Consider the following 18746-nt stretch of genomic DNA (forward strand, 5'->3'; position numbering starts at 1 on the left):
CCAATTAAAAATTAAAATCACTCAACCTCACCATCCAGAAATAATGACTTTTAACATTTTAGTTTTACTTTTCTTTATAGCTTTTTAAAAATAATGGAAGTGCTCTAAAAAATATAAAATGGGGTTATAGTTCAATGTATTTTTTAAATGTATGAAAAAGATCAAGAAAATCTTACAATTTAAACTTGGCAATGGAGTGAGAGTGGAATTGGTAGGGAATTCAATATCTGTATTGTTTGAATATTTTTATCATGATCACGTATATTTTAAAAATAATATTTATTGATGTGAAATTTACATAACATAAAATCACCAGTTTATGGTTAAAATGAACAAATCAGTGGCATTTAATACATTCAGAATTTTTTGCATCTACCACTTCTATATAGTTCCAAAATTTTTTTGTTGTCACCAAAGGAAGCACTGTCATCATTAATCAATTGCCCCCATTCCTCCTCCCTCGGCCCCTGGCAACTTTCAGTCTGCTTTCTCTCTCTGTGAATTTAACTGTTATGGATATTTCATGTGAATTGAATCATACTATATGAGACCTTTTGTATCTGGCTTCTTTTGCTTAGTGTAACGTTTTCAAGGTTCACCTGATTTGTAGCATTTATCAGTACTTTGTTCTTTCTTCACTTCAGTTCAGTAGCTCAGTTGTGTCCAACTCTTTGCGACCCCATGGACTGCAGCATGCCAGGCTTCCCTATCCATCACCAACTCCTGAAGCTTGCTCAGACTCATGTCCATCGAGTCGGTGATGCCAACCATCTCATCCTCTGTCATCCCATTCTCTTCCTGCCTTCAATCTTCCCCAACATCAGGGTCTTTCCTAATGAGTCCATTCTTCACATCAGGTGACCAAAGTATTGGAGCTTCAGCTTCAGCATCAGTCCTTCCAATGAATATTCAGGACTGATTTCTTTTAGGACTGATTGGTTTGACCTCCTAGCAGTCCAAGGGGCTCTCAAGAGTCTTCTCCAACACCACAGTTCAAAAGCATCAATTCTTTGGTGCTCGCCTTTCTTTATGGTCCAACTCTCACATCATACATGACTACTGGAAAAACTATAACTTTGACTATATGGACATTTGTTGGCAAAGTAATGTTTCTGCTTTTTATATGCTGCCTAGACTTGTCATAGCTTTGCTTCCAAGGAGCAAGTGTCTTTTAATTTCGTGGCTGCAGTCACCATCTGCAGTGATTTTGGAGCCCCCAAAAATAATCTCTCACTGTTTCCATTGTTTCCCCATCTATTTGCCATGAAGTGATGGGACAGGATGCCATGATCTTAGTTTTCTGAATGTTGAGTTTTAAGCCAACTTTTTCACTCTTTCACTTTCATCAAGAGGTTCTTTAGTTCTTCTTCACTTTCTGCCATAAGAGTGGTGTCATCTACATATCTGAGGTTATTGATATTTCTCCTGGCAATCTTGATTCCAGCTTGTGCTTCATCCAGTCCAGCATTTCTCATGATGTACTCTGCATATAAGTTAAATAAGCAGGGTGCCAATATACAGCCTTGACGTACTCCTTTTCCTATTTGGAACCAGTCTGTTGTTCCATGTCCAGTTCTAACTGGTGCTTCTTGACCTGCATACAGATTTCTCAGGAGGCAGGTCAGGTGGTCTGGTATTCCCATCTCTTTCAGAATTTTCCACAGTGTGTTGTAATGCACATAGTCAAAGGCTTTGGCATAGTCAGTAAAGCAGAAGTAGATGTTTTTCTTGAACTCGCGCTTTTTCAATGATCCAACGGATGTAGGCAATTCGATCTCAGGTTCCTCTGCCTTTTCTAAATCCAGCTTGAACATCTGGAAATTCACGGTTCAGGTACTGTTGAAGCCTGGTTTGGAGAATTTTGAGCATGACTTTACTAGCACGTGAGTTGAGTGCAATTGTGCGGTAGTTTGAGCATTCTTTGGCATTGCCTTTCTTTGGGATTGGAATGAAAACTGACCTTTTCCAGTCCTGTAGCCACTGCTGAGCTTTCCAGATTTGCTGGCATATGAGTGCAGCACTTTCACAGCATCATCTTCTAGGATTTGAAATAGCTCAACTGGAATTCCGTCACTTCCACTAGCTTTGTTCATAGTGATGCGTCCTAAGGCCCACTTGACTTCTCATTCCAGGATGTCTTGCTCTAGGTGAATAATCACACCATCATGGTTATCTGGGTCATGAAAATCTTTTTTGTATAGTTTTTCTGTGTATTCTTGCCAGCTGTTCTTAATATCTTCTGCTTCTGTTAGGTCCATACCATTTCTGTCCTTTATTGTGCCCATCTTTGCATGAAAATTTCCGTTGGTATCTCTACTTTTCTTGAAGAGATCTCTAGTCTTTCCCATCCTGTTGTTTTCCTGTATTTCTTTGCATTGATCACTGAGGAAGGCTTTCTTATCTCTCCTTGCTATTCTTTGGAGCTCTACATTCAGATGGGTATATCTTTCTTTTTCTTCTTTGCCTTTAGCTTCTCTTCTTTTCTCAGCTATTTGTAAGTCCTCCTCAGACAAACATTTTGCCTTTTTGCATTTCTTTTTCTTGGGGATGGTCTTCATCACTGCCTCCTGTACAGTGTCAGAAATCTCCATCCTTAGTTCTTCAGGCACTCTATCAGATCTAATCCCTTGAATCTATTTGTCATTTCCACTGTATAATTGTAAGGGATTTGATTTATTTTGTACCTAAATGGTCTAGTGGTTTTCCCTACTTTCTTCAATTTCAGTCTGAATTTGGCAATAAGGAGTTTATGATCTGAGCCACAGTCATCTCCTGGTCTTTTTTTGCTGACTGTATATGGCTTCTCCATCTTTGGCTGCAAAGAATATTATCAGTCTGATTTTGGTATGGACCATCTGATGATGTCCATGTGTTGAGTATTCTCTTATATTTCACGTTATGAATATACCACAATATGTTTGTCCATTCATCTGCTGATGGACATTTGGGTTGTTGTCACCTTTTCACTATTGTGAATAGTGTTGCTACAAACATTTGTGTACAAATATTTAAGTCTTGCAGTTCTTTAGGATATATACGTAGGAATGAAATTATTGGGTCATATGGTGATTTTAACTTTGTGAGGAACTTTCAAAATGTTTTCTCCAGTTCCAAAGTCATTTTACATTCCCACCTTGATATACAAAGTTTTTAATTTCTCTGTATCCTCACCGATGCTTATTTCCATTTTTTAAATTATAACGCTCCTAGTGAGTATAAGATAGTATCTCCTTATGGTTTTGATCTTCATTTCCTTAATCATTAATGATGTTGAACATCTTTTCATGTGCTTATTGGCCATTTGTACATCTTTGGAGAAATGCCTATTCAAGTCATTTGCCTGTTTTTAAAATAGAATTGTTTGTCTTTCAACTATTCAGTTGTCATAGTTCTTTATAAATCCTGGATACTAGATGAGTGAATTGCAAAGTATTTTCTCCATTTGTGGTTTTCTTCCCACCCTTTTGACAATGTCCTTAGATGCACAGAAGTTTTTAATTTTGATAAAGTTCCATTTGTCTGTTTTTTTTTTCTTTTTTGACTCATTCTTTGGCATTATATCTAGGGGCCCAATGCCAAATCCAAGATCATGGGAGTCCAGACTAAGATTCCAACTGGTATCCTAACCATTCCCAGCATCTGATCTATAAAATTCACAAAGGATGGATATCTTTCTGGGAAAATAGTCATTGATGGCTAATAACTTGGATTTTATGGACATTCTTGTTGACTTTGCTTCCATAGAATGAATTTCTGAGATTATTTTTTCTAAACTCTGAGGATAAAACCTTACTTAGATGCTGAAGCTGTCTATCATGTGAACCATTAACATGGAGAACTTCATGCTTGTATCCACTAAGAATACTTATCAACTTTTCTGGCTAGGTCCAGAGCCCCATCCTTATCATCTGTATCCTGAACTTGGCAGGACATGATGGGAGCCACACTTCTCAGACATTCCAGTCCATGTGACCTTTGATTGGGCAAGATGTTCCTGCCTTCACGGTTGGGGGGCAGTGCAACAAAGGGAGACAAGGCTTGGTATTAAAGAGATCCATACTTAAGTTCCATGTAGCTTTGTGTACATTGTTTAAGCTATCAAACTTGAGTTTCCTCATCTATAAAAAATGACTGTCTCAGTTTTACAATGGGCATTTCATGAGAAAAAATATGCAAAGCACCTAGCATCATGCCTGATAAACTTTATGTGCTCAATCTTATTGTTGCTGTTATTTTTTACCTCCCTGTGAGAAAAATACAGGCTTCCCAGGTGACTCAGGGGTGAAGAATCTGCTTGCTAATGCAGGAGATGTGGATTCCATCCCTGGGTCAGGAAGATCCCTTGGAAGAGGGAATGGCTACCCACTCCAGTATTCTTGCCTGGAGAATCCCACGGACAGAGGACCCTGGAGGGCTACAGTGCATGAGGTCACAAAGAGTTGGATACGATAAAGCAAGCACATGCACACGTGCATGAGAAAAGCAGCACATGTAGAATGACAGTTTGGGAAATTTTTTTTCAGTATTAGAGATTCATTCCATTTTTATTCTCAAAAGAAGGTAATCTCTTACCATTTAAACTAGGTGCCAGAGAGTCTCAGATCACTAGGGGGAATCCCCAAAGAACTAGAAAAATGAATGCTAAAAAGATGATATGTGCTCCACCATGAACCATCAGCTACCAGTTGATTTTATCAATACACTTTTCATCTTTTCAATACCTTTGCACCATTCCCAGTGTACTTTAGATGCCCTCAAACCAACCAGTAAAGCCACTTGATTCAACAATACACAGTTCTTTTTGAATCTGTATGGCATTTCCTCTACTTACGTAAAAAGTGATGTTTTGTTCTTCTCTCAGAATTAGCAGTGATCCCACTCACTCCATCAGGGCAAATCCTCTCTCTGGGCTGTTTTCCAGCTCACTGACCTCAGCAAATCTATCCCATGTGTGAATCTCTCCTCTTTAACAGACTCTATCCCACGGTTAAACACTAAACTTGAAATCACTCATTGTTTCATAGAAGTCTCTTGTGTCTCTCCACTAGGTTCCTTCCTTGAGCTAGAAAGCTTGTCATGATTATTTCGTTTCACACTAGGTGTCTAATCTCATTCACAGAGTTCAGTGAATTCTTGCTAGAGGTGTTTTAAGTTCAGTGCATTGAGATTTAAGCAATAGCCTCTAGAGATGGGACTTGTTCTCACTTCATAGCTATTTAATAAACTATGAAATAGTTGTTTGGGTTTTTTTTGACCACAAAGCATATGGGATCTTAGCTCCCCAACCAGGGGTTGAACTCACATCCCCTGCACTGGAAGACAAAGTCTTAACCACTAGATTGCCAGGGAAGTCCCCTAAACTATGAAATACTGACTTTCAAAAAGAAAATATTTTTCATTTTAGATGTCCAGAACTATGAAATTTATAGCAAAAAGCCCTCTTTCTTTACTCAGCCTTGTTATACATTTCTAAACCATTTAGATTTTTCAATAAAGTATCCCTTTATGTAACTGTCAATATAGTAATTTGCTGTGTATCATTGAGCAACTCATTTCATTCGTCTAGGGCTTAATTTCTTCATCTGCTGAGTGGTTTCTAAATTCCCTCCAGCTTTTCAGTGTCTAATTCTGGAATGTATATGTGAGCAATGTTTTCCAAAGCTAAACAGTGATGATATTGAACAGTTTAATTATCTGTGACTATTCAGTCATACTCCTGTTAAATGTTACTTCATATCATGTTTTGGTCTTTCAGTCTTGTCTGAACCTTTACCATTAACTCCTGAATCACTGAATGTTTCCATCAATTCTACAAAGCAGTGTTTGCATTTACAATGGACTGTCCACAACCTTGATTATCATCAGGAATTAAAAATGGCTTTTCAGATACAGATCAGTAGATTTAAAGCATCCAATGTCATCTGGATGGTAAGTATTTTTATTCTTGGCTCAGTATTTTAAAAATCCTTTTCTAGCACCATGATTTGTCTTTCATGACATCCTCCCCGAAATCCCAATATGGAATCATTTTAACAACTCAAAACAGTTCTAAATAATCACAGTCCTGTGTTTTTAGTTAAGCAGATCCAGGACAAAGTAACATGACAATTTTAGTTTGGTAGTTGGGTGGGTTGAGCTATAAAAACAGATAATTTTCTCAGTTCTTCTCTGTTCTCTATGAAAGCTGTTGGAGTCTATCCCTGTGAAGCCTGGGTTCCAAAAATCCATGATCAGCCATCTTATTCCTCGTCCTTCTTCCTTCTCTGTCTACCAAAGATTTTCCTAAATCAGATGTCATAGTTTGGCAGTTCTTATGTCAGTGTGGCTCTCAGGCAGTTTCTTTATGAATACTGTACTGAAATATAAGGAAGAAAATGTTGTAGCATTTTCTCTTCTACTCAGCAAAGAGGTCTTTCATGGACCCTGTGAGAGAATAACTTAACCATATCCTTTGTTGCCTCACATGTGGCTTTTTCTATAACAAATTAAATTAAGAAAATCCTGAACTTCATACTCTTTTTGCCTTTGAAATATTTGGGATTGATGTTCTCTAGTCTGGTTTAAGTCATGGTTGTGTCTGTTTTGCCTGATGCTTTCCCATTTGGTGCATTGGGGCACTTTGGTGGTTTCTTTCAAGGACCATTTATGGTCCAGGGAGCCCTAGTAAACTATGCCCACATCATGATCATTTATTATCATGGGAGGGTGAAGGGCAGTGAAATCTTTTCTCACTGAAGGGAAACAGAATTCGCCCAGAGGGAAGTGAAACAGAGGGATGTGTTATTGCTGGGGACCTCTGTTTGCTAGTGGACAGCCGCTCTTCTCTCAGGCGGTGGAGGCATGGATACAGGGACCCAGAGCGTCAGTTTCTTTAGTAAAGCATAAAGATCACTAACTTTAAAGGTTCCAGTTTCTTTTATGATCCATCATCACCTTTGAGATCTGAATGAATGGCCTAAGTATCATTCTGACTATTGATTTAAGGTTGATACCAGGTCTCTAATTCTACCCCTCAAAGGGCACCTTCCTACCATGAGGATTATTTGATGTTCTTTTTTGTTTTTTAAGGCCAAAAACAATAGTTTATTTGGGGTTTGCTAGGACTACAGGCCAGGAGACATAGATCTCAGAAGCACTTGCATTGTGTTCCCTGGTTTCTGATTTTTTTTAAAAAAATTTTATTGGGGTATAGTATAATTGCTTTACAATGTTGTGTTAGTTTCTGCTGTACAGCACAGTGAATCAGCTATACATACACATGTATCCTCTTTTTTTTTGGATTCCCTTCCCATTTAGGTCATCAGAGAGCCCTGAGTAGAGTTCCCTGTCCTATAGGTTTTTGTTAGCTATGTATTTATATGTAGGATGTATTTATGTCAATCCCAATCTCCCAATTCATCCTACTCCTTCTTTCCCCTTTGGTGTCCATACATTTGTTCTTTCCATCTATGTCTGTATTTCTGCTTTGCAAATGGGTTCATCTGTACCATTTTTCTAGATTGCATACAACAGCAGTGCTTCTATACAGCTGTTCCCTCCCCAGCCCTTCCTCTGGCTATCCCTTTCCTGCCAATAATTTTTGTGTTTTCATATTTTTTGTATTACCGATGGATACACTTGTTGATTTGGGCCTAGTAGGGCATTGAGCAGAGGTCATGTTGAGGCTAAGAATTGCCTAGGGAAAGGAAATTTGAGTGGAGGGCTGGAGGAATTTGTGGAAAATTAGCACTTAACCCCGTTAGTGAAAGTAACATTAACCATAGACCAGGTGGATCCCATGCTTTATTCTTCTAAAAGGTATCTCTTTTTGTTACCATAGTAAAGAAAATAATGGTGGGAAAGCCTCAACTGACAGTTGTTCACATCTGTTTAGACCTTTGATTCAGGTACTAGTTCTCTTTTCAAGATAAAAAGAGAAACCTTTTTCTTTCTTGCTAACTAGGTTTCTTGCTGCTCAGATCTACTTGTAACCAACCAAGGCTGCAGGTGTTTGAGGGTAGAGTTTTGCCTTGTCCATTACATGGTTCCCATAACATCCAACCCAGCCTGATCCCTAGGGCACAGAAAGGTTTGTGATGTTGTTTTTTTCTTTTTTTGGTCACATACTCATTTGACAAAAGATAATCACACCTGCCTATGCCAGATGTCAGGAATAGGAAAGGAAAAATCAGCTTTGACTTGAATAGTTTGCAGCTCAGTTGAGAAGATAGGCCAGGACACACACAGCAACACCAAGAGGACAATTTCAGAAAACCCATGATGACCTACTCCTAACCATGCACACACAGAACTCTCTCCCTTTGCCTGCTGTGGTTAGGTGGCCTCCATAGCCAGAGGAGGGAACAGCCCCTCCCCAGGCAGCTCTGTTTCTGACTGGAGCCCTGGGCTTCACATGGGGATTATGGCCACACGCAGTCTTTCCCAGTCATCAGTCGCCATGCATCCCAGAACAGATGATGCCCTGAGAAGCTGTTGTCTGAACTTCTTGGGCCTGCAGTCAAGGACAGACCTAAGGTCCCCTCCACTTAAGGGTCAGAAAGCCAGCTGAGAGAGGCTGCTTCTATCTGGACCATAATCTCCCTTCATAGGGCAGGTCCCTGAAATGCAACCTCACTCTTGCCGAGAAGGAGCAGCTTTCTGTTCTCATGGCTCCGATTGTGTGTTCCCAAATAAGCCAATGGATAATAATAAATAAACATATTTATTTATGTTAAATTTATATTAAATTAAATATGTATTATAAATAAATAAAACAAGGCAAATAGATGAGGAAAAAGCTCCAAAATCACTGTGGATGGTGACTGCAGCCTTGAAATTAAAAGTGCTTGCTCCTTGAAGAAAAGCTGTGACAAACCTAGACTGAATATTAAAAAATAGAGTCATTACTTTGCTGACAAAAGTCTGTCTAGTCAAATCTGTGGTTTTTCCAGTAGTCGTGTATGGATGTGAGAGCTGGACCATAAAAAAGGCTGAGCACCAAAGAATCGATGCTTTCAAATTGTGGTTTTGGAGAAGATTCTTGAGAGTCCCTTGGACAGTGAGGAGATCAAACCAGCCCATCCTGAAGGAAATTAACCCTAAATATTCACTGGAAGGACTAATGCTGAAGCTAAAACTCCAGTACTTTGGCCACCTGATGCTAACAGCCGACTCATTGAAAAGAACCTGATACTGGGAAAGATTGAGTGCAGAAGGAGAAGGGGGTGACCAGGTGGGACTCAGTGGACATGAGTTTGAGCAAACTCTGGAAGATAGTGAAGGACAGAGGAGCCTGGTATGCTGCAGTTCATGGTGTCACAAAGAGTTAGACATGACTTAGCAACTAAATAACAATAACAAAGAAACCAAAAGACAAGCATCTTGACCCAGGTGCTTGCAGCTGGTCCAGGGACTCTGAGCTGGATCCTGGCTGGTGCCAACCACTCAGAACTCACTGCATAGTCTCACCTTGGCCTGGGATCTGCCCTTGGCCTTTCTAGTCACATGCTTTATGGTTCCGTCAATGGCAGGAGAAGGCAGAGTAGAGTAACCACTCAAGCTTGGAAGGAGGCCTAGAGCTTGAATCAGGGAGGAATAAGCTCACTTCTTGGGAATGGATCAGTGACCTCACTTGGACATCATGTAAATGCCAGTTTTTCATGACTTACTGATGTCTTCCAGGGCCAAATTAAACTTGCCACTTCAATGAATGAAAACAGTCCAAACACAAGTCATCACATTTTTAAAAGTCACTGAATGGATGCATTCAAGGCAAGTTTTATCTCCCCCACAACACGGCTATAAAGACCACAAAGCACAACTTGTGGTTAGACAGAATACACACAAAGAGGGTCTGGGAAAAACAGAGCTCATGACATATTAATGAACTGATGAAATCATTTAGCACATAGTTTTAGACTGTGGGCTCAGGTCCAGGCATTGTTCAAGGCGTGGGGCTGTCGATGCTGAGCAAAACTAAGGAGATGATCACAAAGTTAAGAGTGTCCTAGATGTAAGGAGTGCAGGTTGCTGACAATGGTTGAGATTAGGCCTGACCTTCTCTAGCAGCTTGGAGGGAGGACAGTTGGAGTTAAAGTAGAAAAGAATATTAGAAGCTAACTTAGCATGGAGAATGGAGAGGAATGTTCCAGGAAGATTCAGCTGAGGTGAGCAGAGGCCCTGAGTGAAAGGGGCTGGGAGGTTTCAGGCTTGAAAGCATGGGGCACGTGGGGTAGGCAGGACAGGGCCAGACCCCATGCGACTCTGGGGGTCATGCTCAGGTGTCGTTTTTTATCCTGGGAACAGTGAGAAGGGGACAGAGTGATGAGATCTGATTAAAACCACTCTGGCTCCACAGTGGGGAGAAGTTGGGAGAACTGGAGGAGGAGGTGTGACCAGTTTGAATTGAGCAGTGGGGTTGGTCCAGAGGAGAGGGGCCTGGAGTAGGTGATAACAATGGGAAGGAGAGAAGTGACTGAATTCCCGAGGGATATAGGAGGCGAAATCCAGTCTGTGGCTTGTTCACATTATAGCAAGGTCACTGATTGAGTATCAGCCAATTTTTTGTACTAGTTTTTAAATAATGGAGAAAATGTACCCGAGATTGTACATATTAAATAGTAAAAGTTGCATGGGTCAGGACCACAAAACTTGTTAAAAACAATGTTTTATAGGGATGTGCTGTGCTGTGCTTAGTCGCTCAGTCATGTCTGACTCTTTGTGACCCCAGGAATGTAGCCCGTCAGGCTCCTCTGTCCATGGGGATTCTCCAGGCAAGAATACTAGAGTGAGTTGCCATGCCCTCCTCCAGGGGATCTTCCCAACCTAGGAATCGAACCCAGGTCTTCCGCATTGCAGGCAGATTCTCTACCATCTGACCTACCAGGGAAGCCCAAGAATACTGGAGTGGGCAGTCTATCCCTGCTCCAGGGGGTCTTCTTGACCCAGGAATCGAACTGGGGTCTCCTGCAATGCAGGTGGATTCTTTACCCCCTGAGATACCAGGGAAGCCCTTTATAGGGATAGGAATGCAATAAACTGAAATAATGTAAGCATTTTACAAATGGGAGTCCTGCTTAGAGTGACAAAGGACATGCATGATTAGATGCCCTTCAGGTGGACTAAGCAGTTCTTCCAGAATAGTGTTTGGTTCTGCCAAGGGCACCATTTAAGGCTGACAGCTAGGGGAGGGGAAGGCATAGTGGAGGGAAGGTCTCCAAGTTTGGCAGCTCCAAGTGGCATGTGACGTATATATTGCCCCCTCCTCTTCACTGTAGGACTTGCCATTGGCCCTTAAAAAAATGGATGCAAACTCAGTTTTCCCCAGGAAGGGAAAGGTATCTGTTGTCCTTGTCTTACAGCTGTGGGGGCAGAAAGCAGGCATCCCACTGAGGACCATTGGTGCTTGGAGTTGTGGTCCAAGAAGAATAAAGCCCAGTCCCTGCTCTTATGGTACCGTATTCAAGTCAGGGGCTTGACCATAGATGTAATGCCACCAACTACCCACGTAGATGAGATTAGGCCTTACCTAAGGACACATATAGACTGAAAGTCAGGGGATGAAAAAAAGATATTCCATGCAAATGGGAATCAAAAGAAAGTGGGAGTAGCAATAATCATATCAGACAAAATAGACTTTATAAACTGTTACAAGAGATAAGGAAGTATGGGAGGAAGGGCTTGGGGGAGAATGGATACATGCATATGTATCCCTGAGTCCCTTCACTATTCACCTGAAACTACCACAACATTGTTAATTGACTGTACCCCAATACAAAATAAAAAATTAAAAAAAAAGAAGGTGAAACATCACTTTACCAACAAAGATCCATATAGTCAAAGCTATGATTTTTCCAGTAGTTATGTATGGATGTGAGAGTTGGACCATAGAGAAGGCTGAGTGCCAAAGAATTGATGCTTTTGAATTGTGGTGTTGTATAAGACTCTTTTGAGAGTCCCTTGGACAACAAAGAGATCAAACCTGTCAATCCTAAAGGAAATCAACCCTGAGTAATCAGTGGAAGGATTGATGCTGAAGCTGAAACTCCAATACTTCGGCCACCTGATGTGAAGAGCCAACTTAATGGAAGAGACCCTGATGCTGGGAAAGACTGAAGGCAGGAAGAGAAGCGGGCAACAGAGGATGAGATGGTTGGATGGCCTCACCGACACAATGGACATGAATTTGAGCAAACTCCAGGAAATAGTGAAGGACAGGGAAGCCTGGCTTGCTGCAGTCCGTGGGGCCACAAAGAATTGGACTTGACTTAGCGACTGAACAAGAACCGTCATGTGCAGGGGAGCTTAGGGAGAAGTGGGGGTGGGAAGAAACCAGAGGAAAGAGCAAGAAAAGCTTTATGAAGATGGCTATAACAGGCTTGAAGGTTGGGACTAATTCCCAATTCAGAGCGGGGGGAATGGGGGTGGAGACACTAAACCAAGGACACTAAACATGAGGAAACACTGAGATGTAAAAGCACAAAGCTGTTGCAGCAGCATGGGGGCAAACCACTGGTTCTTGAGAGAAGAGTCCTGCAGGGGAGAAGCAGGTTGGAGTCAGATTGCAAATGGCCTTGGATGACAGGGTAAAGTGTAAAAGGAGCCGCTGAAGTTTATTGAATTTGAAAATGAAAATGCCAATGTTTTAGAAAGATGAAGACTAAAAGCTATGCAGGAAAAGCAAATTACATTTCAACCTGGACAAGCTTCCCAAGAGCACAATGTAAGTTCTACTTATGTGGCTGACATCTCTGGGTACTGATGATTATGAAGGTTGGAGCTCAAGGAAGGCAGTATGGTCCATGTGGCCACCACATCTGAAAAGATGAGACAAAAACCAAGGGGATCACAGGGAGTGATCTATTAACTTCTGGGCGACAGTGGAACTCCTGGGTACCATGAAGGGCTGCCAGCTCTACTGAGGTTTGATCTGATGAATATTAGAAAATTCTTACCAATCGTGCTTAGTTTTAAAAAGGTGCCTCAATTAATTCTCTAGTTTGCGAGAATTTTCTCAGCATGCTTTTGTGACCAGAACTGTGTGTACACTTTCTTTCGCTGATCTTTTCCCCTAAGACTCAAGTAGGTGTCTATTCTTTCTCCCTCTTGGTTCCTGTGATCCCCCTGGAACTGGAGGCCCAAAGAGATTGGGAGCCAAGTTTTCAATAGGCAGGAGGCTATGGCTGGTTCCTTGCTGTACCATCAGAGCACAGGAGCTGGCTGACTGTAAACAGACTGAGCTTGTCTGTATCCTGGAGTTATAGTGGACTGTTAGGTGTGTGCTTTAGGATAAGTCCAGCCAAGCCATTTTTTAGGACTGCATGGCTATATGCTTCCAAGTTTTTCTCTTTATTTCTAGGAAAACTACAGCACCACTGTGAAGCGGAACCAAGTGTTGCACTGGAGCTGGGAATCTGAGCTCCCTTTGGAATGTGCCATACACTTTGTAAGAATGAGGACTATGGTGGATGATGCCAGGATTCCTGCGCCCAGGTTCTGGAGTAACTGGAGTTCATGGGAGAAAGCAGATGGTAAGAAGTGAGGCTATAAAAGAGTGAGGGGGTTTACTATCTAATATTTCTTGGGGATCAGTAGTCAAATGGTAGAAGTCCTTATTGAGAAACTCCAGGTAGACACCAACATTATTTATGTTTGGCTCCTATTGGATCTAAAAAGCATGGATGTGAGACTTACCACTGGGAGATAGAGGTCTCAGGATTTTAATATTCTTGCCTGGAAAATTCCATGGACAGAGGAACCTGGCAGGCTATAGTCCATGGGGTCCATAGAGAGCCAAACACGGCTGAGCACATACGCATTGGATCTAAAAAGCATGGATGTGAAACTTGCCACTGGGAGATAGATAGAGGTCTGAGGATTTTCCCTCTGAATTTATTCATTGATATAATTGTGCAAATTCAGACAATGTAGGATTCATTTTCCAGACATGTGAAGTATATACATTATAGAATGCTAAGTGAACAAAGCAAAATATAAATTGTACATATATTTTTATTAGAACAACACAAAATGTGTATAGAACTAGAGCAGAATTTGGGAAGCTTTTTCCATCAAGGACAAGATAGGAAATATTTTAGGTTTTACAACCCTACATTCTCTATCGGGGCTATTCAACTCCGCCATTGTAGCATGGGAGCTGTCATAGGCAGTGTGTAAATGAATGGTTGTGTTCCAATAAAACTTTCTTTACAAAAAACAGATGGTGGCTGGAATTGGCCCATGGGCCATAGCTTGCCAACCCCTAATGTAGAGACAAGGGAGGGAAATATGGAAAACTGGAAGTAATTCTTCATTTGGGTAATGAAATCATGGGTAATTGTGTTTTAAATATCTCTTAATTTTGGTTATTTTGTTGTAATTAAAATTTAGCGTTCTTCACAATTTCTTATGCTTCAGCTAAGCCATAGGTTAGCTGCAAAGCAATGGCATCTGATGCTCTCAGCTATATACCTTGATAGGTTATCTGAAATTGCTACCAAGAGAACCATTCCTTAGCTAAATATTTATGCAAATTTAACTCAGACTGATGACACTTTAACCCGCAAGAGACCCAATGATTAGTTTAATACTAATAGAATAAAATCTGCTTCCTAGTTGCTGCTTTCAACACTATGTGTATTTAGTTGTCATATCTGCCCTAGGAAATACATATAATTCTCATCCCTTCTTCATAGATGAGGAAGTGGAGGCACAAATAGCTTTAAAAAAAAAATTAAGGTCATTAGGCCACTAAGTGTTGGAGCCAGAATTCTAACCTGGAAAATCTAGCTCCATAGGCCATGCTCTTAACCATCACATCCTATTGCTGAGAGACACACTTAGAGAAAAAGAAAAAAAGAGAGAGATTAGAAAGATAGTAACAGAGAAAGAAAGAACAACATTATCAACAACTTTGGTACAATGGACTAGGTTTCTCAAAATTATAACCTCCACACTAACCATAAAATTGATAGAAAAACTGATTATTCCTGTAAAATTTTTATTAAATTGTACTTGATTTATAATATCATGTAAATTTCAGGTGAATAGCACAGTAATTCAGTTATACATTTATGTGTATTTTTATCAGATTCTTTTCCCTTATAGGTTGTTACATAATACTGAGTATAGGTCCCTGTGTTATATACTAGGTCTTTGTTCGTTATCTATTTTATACACAGTAATGTTTATATGTTAATTTGAAGCTCCTAATTTATCCATTCCCCGTACTCTTCTTTCTCCTTTGGTATCCATATGTTGGTGTTGGCTTTTTTTTTTTTTTTTCTGTATCTGTGAGTCTCTCTCTGTTTTGGAAATAAGTTCATTTGTGTCATTTTTTCTTTTAGATTCACATATAAGTGATATCATATGTTGTTTGCCTTTGTCTGGCTTTCTTCGCTTAGTGTGATACTCTCTGCTGCTGCTGCTGCTGCTAAGTCGCTTCAGTCGTGTCTGACTCGGTGCAACCCCATAGACGGCAGCCCACCAGGCTCCTCTGTCCCTGGGATTCTCCAGGCAAGAATACTGGAGTGGGTTGCCATTTCTCTCTCCAATGCATGCATGCATGCTAAGTCGCTTCAGTTGTGTCCAACTCTGTACAACCCCATGAACAGCAGCCCACCAGGCTCCCCTGTCCACAGATTTCTCCAGGCAAGAATACTGAAATGGGTTGCCATTTCCTTCTCCAGTGATACTCTAGGTCCATCCATGTTGTGCAGATGGCATTACTTTAATCTTTTTTATGGCTGAGTAAAATTCAGTTATATATATGTATATATATATATATACACACCACATTTTCTTTATCCATCTCTCTGTTGATGGATATTTAGGTTGGTTCCATGCCTTGGTTATTGTAAATAGGCCTGAAGGGATCTTTTCAAGTTATGGTTTTCTCTGGATGTATGCCCAGGAGTGGGACTGCAGGATCATACAGTAGCTCTGTTTTTAATTTTTAAGGAATCTCCATATAGTTCTCTACAGTGGCTACACCACAGTGTTGGAGGGCTCCTATTCTCCACGCCCTCTCAGCATTTATTATTTGTAACTTTTTGATGATGGCCATTCTGACTGGTGTGAGATGATACCTCATTGTAGTTTTTTTTTTTCATTGTAGTTTTGATTTGCATTTCTCTAATAATTGGCGATGTTGAGCATCTTTTCATGTGCTTTTTTTGCCATCTGTTTGTCTTCTTTGGAGAAATGTCTATTTAGGTCTTTTGTCCATTTTTGATTGTCTTGTTTGTTTTTTGATATTGAGCCATATGAACTATTTGTATATTTTGGAAATTAATCTCTTGATGGTCTCATCATTTGCAAATATTTGCTCCTGTTTTGTAGGTTGCCTTTTTCTTTTGCTTATGGTTTTCTTTGTTGTGCAGAAGCTTTTAAGTTTAATTGGGTCCAATTTGTTGATTTTTATTTCCATTACTCTAGGAGGCTGATCCAAAAAGATATTGCTGTGATTTATGTCAAAGTGTGTCTTACCAATGTTTTCCTCTAGGAATTTTGTAGTATCTGGTCTTACACTTAGGTCTTTAATCCATCTTGAGTTTATTTTTGTGTATGGTGTTAGTTAGTTCAGTTGCTCAGTCATGTCCGACTCTTGGCGACCCCATGTACTGCAGCACGCCAGGCCTCCCTGTCCATCACCAACTCCAGGAGTTTACTCAAACTCATGTCCATTGAGTCGGTGATGCCATCCAACCATCTCATCCTCTGTCGTCCCCTTCTCCTCCCGCCTTCAATCTTTCCCAGCATCAGGGTCCTCTCAAATGAGTCAGCTCTCTGCATCAGGTGACCAAAGTATTGGAGTTTCAGCTTCACCATCAGTTCTTCCAATGAATATTCAGGACTGATTTCGTTTAGGATGGACTAGCTGGATCTCCTGCAGTCCAAGGGGCTCTCCAGAGTCTTTTCCAACACCACAGTTCAAAAGCATCAATTCTTTGGTGCTCAGCTTTCGTTATAGTCCAACTCTCACATCCATACGTGACTACTGGAAAAACCAAAGCTTTGACTAAACGGACCTTTGTTGGCAAAGTAATGTCTCTACTTTTTAATAAGCTGTCAGATTGGTCATAGCTTTTCTTCCAAGGAGCAAGTGTCTTTTAATTTCATTGCTGCAATCACCATCTGCAGGGATTTTGGAGCCCCCCAAAATAAAGTCCGTCACTGTTTCTACTGTTTCTCCATCTATTTGCCATGAAGTGATGGGACCAGATGCCATGATCTTAGTTTTCTGAATGTTGAGTTTTAAGCCAACATTTTCACTCTCCTCTTTCACTTTCATCAAGAGGCTCTTTAGTTCTTCTTCACTTTCTGCCATAAGGGTGGTGTCATCAGCATATCTGAGGTTATTGATATTTCTCCTGGCAATCTTGATTCCAGCTTGTGCTTCATCCAGTCCAGCATTTCTCATGATGTACTCTGCATATAAGTTAAAGAAGCAGGGTGACAGTATGCAGCCTTGATGTACTCCTTTCCTGCTTTGGAACCAGTCTGTTGTTCCATGTACAGTTCTAACTAGTGCCTATTGACCTGCATACAGATTTCTCAGGAGACAGGTCAGGTGGTCTGGTATTCCCATCTCTTTCAGAATCTTCCACAGTTTATTGTGATCCACACAGTCAAAGGCTTTGGCGTAGTCAATAAAGCAGAAATAGATGTTTTTCTTGAACTCTTGCTTTTTCAAGGATCCAACGGATGTTGGCAATTCAATCTCAGGTTCCTCTGCCTTTTCTGAATCCAGCTTGAACATCTGGAAATTCATGGTTCACGTACTGTTGAAGCCTGGCTTGGAGAATTTTAAGCATTACTTTACTAGCATGTGAGACAAGTGCAGTTGTGCGGTAGTTTGAGCATTCTTTGGCATTGCCTTTCTTTGGGATTGGAATGAAAACTGACCTTTTCCAGTCTTGTGGCCACTGCTGAGTTTTCCAAATTTGCTGGCATACTGAGTGCAGCACTTTCACAGCATCATCTTTTAGGATTTGAAATAGCTCAACTGGAATTCCATCACTTCCACTAGCTTTGTTCATAGTGATGCTTCCTAAGTCCCACTTGACTTCTCATTCCAGGAGTCTGGCTCTAGGTGAGTGATCACACCATCGTGATTATCTGGGTCGTGAAGATCTTTTTTGTATAGTTCTTCTGTGTATTCTTGCCACCTCTTTTTAATATCTTCTGCTTCTGTTGAGTCCATACCATTTCTGTCCTTTATTATGCCCATCTTTGCATAAAAATTTCCGTTGGTATCTCTAATTTTCTTGGAGAGATCTCTAGTCTTTCCGATTCTATTGTTTTCCTGTATTTCTTTGCACTGATCACTGAGGAAGGCTTTCTTATCTCTCCTTGCTATTTTTTGGATTTTGGCATTCAGATGGCTATATCTTTCCTTGTCTCCTTTGCCTTTCATTCACTTCTCTTCTTTTCTCAGCTATTTGTAAGTCCTCCTCAGACAACCATTTGCCTTTTTGCATTTCTTTTTCTTGGGGATGGTTTTGATCACTGACTCCTGTACAATGTTACAAACCTCCGTCCATAGTTCTTCAGGCACTCTATCAGATCTAATCCCTTGAATCTATTTGTCACTTCTACAGAATAACTGCAAGGGATTTGATTTAGGTCATACCTGAAGAGCCTAGTGGTTTTCCCTACATTCTTCAATTTAAGTCTGAATTTGGCAATAAGGAGTTCATGATCTGAGCAGCTCCTGGTCTTGTTTTTGCTGACTGTATAGAGCTTCTCCATCTTTGGCTGCAAAGAAT

The 18746-nt window shown here is 40.6% G+C and overlaps 1 protein-coding gene across 8 annotated transcripts in view; it reads left to right on the forward strand.

Moving 5' to 3' along the window:
- OSMR (oncostatin M receptor) overlaps nt 1-18746 on the forward strand; it is an 89496-nt gene that overhangs the window by 15591 nt on the left and 55159 nt on the right. For 5 of the 8 annotated variants that reach the window (XM_081519307.1, XM_081519299.1, XM_081519302.1 and 2 more), the window contains exons 3-4: nt 5756-5928; nt 13337-13508. In XM_081519307.1, the coding sequence (XP_081375433.1) occupies nt 5756-5928; nt 13337-13508 (345 nt within the window). The remainder of the gene's footprint in view (nt 1-5755; nt 5929-13336; nt 13509-18746) is intronic. The other 3 variants (XM_081519304.1, XM_081519306.1, XM_081519305.1) reach the window with 1 other exon arrangement.

This window comes from Giraffa tippelskirchi, chromosome 8 (genome assembly GCF_054371585.1).
Source record: "Giraffa tippelskirchi isolate mGirTip1 chromosome 8, T2T-mGirTip1v1.2.pri, whole genome shotgun sequence".
Taxonomy (NCBI): domain Eukaryota; kingdom Metazoa; phylum Chordata; class Mammalia; order Artiodactyla; family Giraffidae; genus Giraffa; species Giraffa tippelskirchi.